We start from the raw sequence: 6,651 nt of genomic DNA on the forward strand, positions 1-6,651 counted from the left end.
TTTCATTAATTTAATATTATTAATGAAATATTCCTTGATTTAATTAGGAACAAATGGGATATTAATCGTCCTCATTTTATTGAAGATTGATTAATTCCCCATAATTTTCTAATTAAAATTTAATTTTCCTTACTTATTCAAATAATTAAGGAACAAAGAACATAATCATTGGCTTTGACTTTTGAAATGCTTTTAAAACCAATTTCCTATTTTTCAAAGTTTAAAATCAATCATTGTTAATTTGAAGACATCAAATTTTAAATGTTAAGGTGATTTTGAATGTATCAAATAGTTTAAAGTTATGAAATTTGAGTTTTTTTTAATATTCTCAAAGTTAATTTGAAATTCAAATTTAGCAAATCCAAATTTCCTTTTTGTTCAGATTGAATCATCCAACACAAAAACTTCTAATTAGAACACGTATGCAAACTTATGTGAAGCGCTAACGGACCAAACTTAACCCAAACTTAGAATAAGATGTACTAAATTGTTAGAATTTCTCAACAAACCATAAAATTGTCTTGAACTTCAAAAGCGAGATAGAGGAGAAATTATTATGTATGGTCACCGGGTGGCTATGTATGGTCACCGGATGCCACCCGGAGGTGAAACAAGACACGTTATGTCACTTTTTTTGTTGTGTATCGGTGCTATATACCGTTGCATATCGTGTTATGTGGCGCTTCGCGATTCATCTTCGGACAGTCCGGCAGTCGCACATAATAATTTCCCCAAATAGAGTTGAAGAAGCTAAGCATACCAACCCCCTCAACCTCTTTCCATATAATGGGATATTAGATCATATCATCAAAAACTACAACATTCTTTGATTAATTAGAGAGAATAGTTTAGTCTGGAGAAATTATGTTCATTGAGTCTTCATTGATCCTAAACATAGATCAACCAAGATTATTATGAACATCTTTTGATCATTATTTTTTCGCTGTTTAAAAAAATTATGCTAAAAAACTACTTTAAAAAGCATAAAAAAAATTGTCCCAAATAAAGTCTTAATTTGATGTTAACTCGCATCTTCATATTCGATTGAAGATTATGCTTTGTTTGATTATTCCTCTCCTTTTGAAAAAGATAGTTTTAGAAACAATGATTAAGAGAATGAAGTTTTCTAACAGAGAAATAAATATCAAAAATCTTCTCAAAACAATTGAAAAAATGAAATTCCCTAACAAATATTTATATAGAATTGTCTCATCCAAATAACGGCCAAAACTAATTTCTACATTTAAAAGGAAAAAAGAAAAAAAAATGCCGAAACAATGAGGCCTTCGTGAATTGGCCTCTCCTCCAATGGTCCCATGGAAGATAAAGGTAGACTGATGCAGAGCATGATAGAGGATAGCAAAAGGTTTTAGAGACAGCTTTTTGAAAACTTTTACAGAAAGATAGTAATACAGAAATACAGAGTTATTTCGGTGAATATTTTTCTTGTCTTCTCCGGTCTCCTATTTTTCCCTGATTTGACGTCATTTGTGCAGGTGATTGGCGATCTTTGAATCAAAGCAAAAGGTCTAAGTGAAAGTCTCCTCTTTAATTTCTAGTAAGGAAAGGATCCCATGCTACGCGAGATTCTAGAGGAAGTTGAGATGGTAAAGAAAAAAGTAAAAAGAATTTGTAAGCAAAATTGTAACTTGTGATCTCTTATTCATTATGAAACCCTTAAACATGAACAAACTAATCATTTCTATGTATTGTGTAAAACATAAGGTTTCAAAATGGTTTGAGAGGCTATTTGATTTGCTTAAAAGAGATGCAGACTAAAATATAATACAATATAAAATGAATGCAATATATCTAATATGTTTGAAGCTGTTTGAATAAGTGTAAAATAAATACAAATGATTATTTTTTTCTTTAGTTAGTAGTGAAATAAAAATAGTCTAAAGGTCAACGATGGTTGTGGACGGTGGCCGATAAGAATGGAGGGTTGTTGCCAGTGGGAACAACAACAGTCAACGACGATGAGCAGCAGTTGTAGTATGAGAACATCATCTGTTGACAGATGTGGCTAGAACACATTGAAAGTGGTCGGCAACAACAACATAATTATCTTGTAGTGTATTTGATAATTGATTAAAAACGGACGAATTTAAGATACATCAAAAAGATGTAAATGCATCAAGTTTTTACTTTTCATTCTTCTTTAACAAACTAAATACCAAAATTCCTAAAACCCTGCATTTGAAATACTTCATTCAATTTTCATTAATCAAACAACCCTTAAACTATAATATTTCAGCATAAACAAATATGTAGTTTTCCTTCATCTTCAGAGATAAAAGCCAGTGAGAGTAAATCAGAACACGATAACACATTGTCATGGAAGAAAAATACAAGAGATGATAGTGCCACCAATGTGAACTGAAGTAGCGCGTAGTTGCCTCTGTTATGTGCTGACGGTCATAAGTTCGGGTCACTGAAATAATTCTCTGTAATACAGTAATAAGGCTGAATATGATAAACCCTCCACCAAAAGAGGAGAGGAAGAGATTTCCTAACTCTGTGAAGGTTAGAAAATTTCCTTCATCGTCATTTTACAGTTTCCAAGAAAGAGAAGAATAAAAGAGCATGACAAAGGGAGATATAGATACATACAAACAGCCAAAAGTTCTTTTGGTTTGCGACTAAGAAGGAAAAAAAATAAAATTAACTAGCGAGGGTGAAGTCCACAAATTAACCCATCTTACATCTACTCTAGACATCACAATTCATATGATAGTATTAAAAGGTGTAGGGAATCTAATCAAGCTCCTAACATGACGAGGAAAGAGAGAATGGGCAGAAGCAGGAAACCTGAGCCTTTTTTAATGTAATCACCATTGCTATTATCAGTAGAGAAGGTGTTTCCTGAAGGACCAATGACTCCTCCAACCCCTGAACTTGTTGGTGTCATTATGGTAGGAGTTGTTGAGCCTGGATTGGTGGTGGTGGGAGGTGATGGAAAAGTTCCAATGCCAGTCCCAGTACCCGTGGCTGTGCCCATGCCTGTCCCAGTGCCTGCGCCCGTTCCCGTGCCTGCGCCTGTTCCCGTTCCCGTGCCCGTGCCCGTGCCCGGGTTCATACCTATCCCCGTGCCAGTGTTGGTTCCATTGTTGTTGCTAGTACCTGTGCCCGCAGCACTGGAAGAGAATAAAATTTTGATTTTCCATGATTAGACAATGAGAACACATTAAACAGGGAGATTTACATACACACCAATGAACAGCTAAATCCTTATATTTACTTATATAATACTAAAAAATTTTTAATTACATCCAAAAATACAAGTAATATTAACTTATTTAAAGTAAAACACACTTTTTCATATATATGTTTTGATGCGATTTAGACATTAACATTGTATTTGTGATAGTTTTTTTATTGCTTTGCTTTTCAAACAGCAACCAAAATTTATGCTTGGCCATTGCTTATTTGGTGCTTTCAAAAAAATATTGTACTAGAAAACTGCTTTCTACAATAGTTTAAAATGTTACTTTATGTGCAACAACTTCACAAAGAAGTAAGAAAGCTGTCCCAAATTAAGCGTAAAGTTGTATATAAGTAAATATAAAAATTTAGAGGTTACTATATAAATACATAAAAGATTAAAGTGTCTCATACATGATTGAAACAGTGGAAGGGAAAAGATTCTCCATGTGTTAGAAGGGTGTTGCTGGGAGGGCATCCAAAGATAAGGATTGAAGTGTCTCATTAAAAGCACTGTTGAAATGTAATGTGGTTGGTATATGTTCAGGAAGAAGCGCTAAGAAGGCATATTCCCATTAAAAATAAGAACTTCATCAAATTATTTGGGGTGGAAGAAAGGAGAATGAAATTGAGTTCAAATGTCCCGAGCTTGGCTCGAGCTCGAGATGTTGTAGTTTTAGTTAGCTCAAACTCTACCAAAACTATATTGCCAATCAAGATGAGTCAAATTGAATGGAAACAAACCAATTCCAAATTCAAATATCAATAGTAGAGCTTGAAATAAGATCTGGCTCGAAATAGCTCAAATTTACCCGAGACATTGCATAATATTTCATTTTTTACAAAATGCTTATGATATAAAAGGTGAAATAATAGAGAACATAAATAAAAATATCAAAAACAACATAATATTATATTTATATGAACAAAAATTATATACATATTCTGAATTTGAGCCAACTCAAATAAAACTTCAAGCGGTCCACATTAGGCTTTACATCAGCTCAAATAAGTTTTTAGTGAAGAATTAGGCTCCACACTCAGGCTTCATTTGAGACGGCTTTCTTAATGCTTCTTAAAACAGCTTTCTAGTACAAAAATTTTAATGTTCGTACTAGAAAGCTACTTTAAGAAGCATTAAGAAAGTCATCCCAAACGAAGCCACAATTTGAAATGACTTGAGTTGATTTCAAATTGAATCTAAACTACAAAAAGTTGGAGCTTATGCCATCTCAGAAAAAGGCTCACTGAAGGCACTGTTGAAATTATGTGGTTGGCAAATTCTCATGAAAATGAAGTGGCAATGAGGTCATATTCAAATTAATACTAAGAACTTTAAGGGGAACATCCTATCGAAAAAAGAAGAGATCATGGGCCATGAATTATGTGAACTAAAAGCTGGTAGGGAAGGTATAGGCATCTTCTAAAATAAAATAAAAAATTATTGGAGAGAGATACGAGTTTTAGGTTGAGCAGGAAAGAGGGATCAGATTCCCCCTCAAAGCCTCATCACCAGGCTGAAATCTTATCAGGTGGAAACAATCTTTATTCCCCTCTCCATCATCTCAACAAAGTATAAAGATGGGGAAAAAATAGCCCCATCTTTTGACCATGTAATGAACAAAAGATGCAGATCAAATAAACAAATTTACCTGGGGGAAGCGGGGAAAGTGCAACCACTTGCACCTACAAACAAACAAAACGAGAACAAAGAAAAATAATATATCAACTAGTGAACTAATCTTACTTTCTCTCTAGAAATCACAAATGATGAGTGAAAAATAAGAACTCACTCGGGTCTTGTGCACTCAGAGTGGCAGTCCCTGCAAAATCACAGGCCTGTGGTGCTTGCCCTTTTCTCTGGTAGTAACTATTGGCTGCATAAGAGCAGTGAGCTTTCACTGTGTTGGGATTATAGCAAGCTCCATTCTGGTTTATAGGAGCACAGTCAGCTCCAGCTCCACAGGCATAATCAAGTGTTTTCTGCAAGGCAGAATCACTTAACTCCGTCTTGCACACACACCAAGCACCATCTTCCACCCGAAGACACAGAAAAACATAATTTTAGCTTACTAATAAGAACAACAAACATAAAGAAATTGGACTCACAACAAAACTAAAAAGGACAAGATTTAAAAAAAGAAGTTAACCACCTATACTAGTGACAGATTGAAGAAGAAAAGAAAGCTTTAAACCCCAACAGTTCCGAAAAAGAGAAAGAATTTAGAAGGAATTGTAAGGGTAAAAGATAGTTCAGCAAAATCAATCAATAAAGGCAAGAGTTTTCTTATTGGAAACGTAATATTCTTCTAAAATGTAAAGTGCGCAATTTTCTTTTTAGTTGAGACCGCAGTAATCTAAATCCATCGTCTTTGCTAAAACTTTGGCCTAACTCAGTGAAATTGAACTTCAGAAACTAAAAACTTCTAGGAAAAGTAAAAAAGCAAGACATGGAAGATGCTTGAAAGATACAGGTAGATGGGGGTGATAGCCATGCCTCTTAACTGCTCGAAAAAGAAGAAAAAGTGCGCATCTTACTAAGAAGAAAGAGCTACTCTCTCACCTGAATCCCTAGCCATGGCCATCATGAACAGGAGATAAACCAGGAGAACTTCCATGGCTGAAATTGGAATGATGAAAGATGGGGGAGAATGAAGTAGGGAAAACAATATGAGAAGGAGAAGGTTTGCTCTTATGTGTGGTGGAGCAAGGTAGCTGAGTCCTGTTTCTTGATTCAAGCTCCAGTTGCTTGATTATAAAGCCTGCTGTGGAGAAATAATTTCTGCAGCGTTTGGAACCCCTTTGTAATAAAGGCACGTCCTTCGATACTTTAAATTTCGTCATTATCCAACGTTTTTTTTTTCTTATACTTCAATTAAATGCGGGAATTAAAAATATTTCGCAATATTTATCTATCTAATATTTAAATTTTCTTTTTTTTTTTTGGAAAATTAGGAGCATAAGCCCATTTTATTCCAACATAAAATAAGAGTACAAAAGAAATGTTGACATCTATCACAACCTACCAGTAGATTCAACAAAAACTAGCAGCAATAGCCGCAGAATAAAATAAGAAAGCAGAAAACAGTAAAAGACTAACAGCTTGAGCTGCTGAAATTGCATAAAAAACCTATACCACAGTAAAGGAAAAAAGAAATTGCCGAGAATAAAAAGCAAAATTGTCTCAAAAAAAAGGCTGAACCCTCAAAATGCTCCCAAGTCATGAAGAACCTGGACTCAGAAAAATAGATTTTTAGCGAGTTTTAGCGACTGGACCATTCCCTGGTTGCCAAAAGGCCGTCCAAGGGAAGCAAAAATGGGAGCTTCATCATCGTCCAGGTAATCATAATGATAACTGGTGGAGTCATATCTAAAGTCTCCCAGGAATGCAATCAGGCAGCTGCAGAAGCAGCAGCAGCAATCAGCAACAATTGTCTCGCGGCCAAA

The 6,651-nt window shown here is 34.7% G+C and overlaps 1 protein-coding gene across 1 annotated transcript; it reads right to left on the reverse strand.

The window, feature by feature from the left end:
* Positions 1-2,443: 2,443 nt before the first annotated feature.
* Positions 2,444-5,985, reverse strand: LOC110112566 (PLASMODESMATA CALLOSE-BINDING PROTEIN 3). The gene is made up of 4 exons (XM_020844833.2): positions 5,768-5,985; positions 4,998-5,237; positions 4,857-4,890; positions 2,444-3,137 (listed from the first exon to the last, which is right to left on the reverse strand). The coding sequence occupies exons 1-4, from the start codon at positions 5,820-5,822 to the stop codon at positions 2,762-2,764; spliced, it is 705 nt and encodes a 234-aa protein (XP_020700492.2). The 5' UTR covers positions 5,823-5,985; the 3' UTR covers positions 2,444-2,761.
* Positions 5,986-6,651: the final 666 nt, after the last annotated feature.

The sequence above is a fragment of the Dendrobium catenatum genome, unplaced genomic scaffold, assembly GCF_001605985.2.
Source record: "Dendrobium catenatum unplaced genomic scaffold, ASM160598v2 fragScaff_scaffold_459, whole genome shotgun sequence".
NCBI lineage: Eukaryota > Viridiplantae > Streptophyta > Magnoliopsida > Asparagales > Orchidaceae > Dendrobium > Dendrobium catenatum.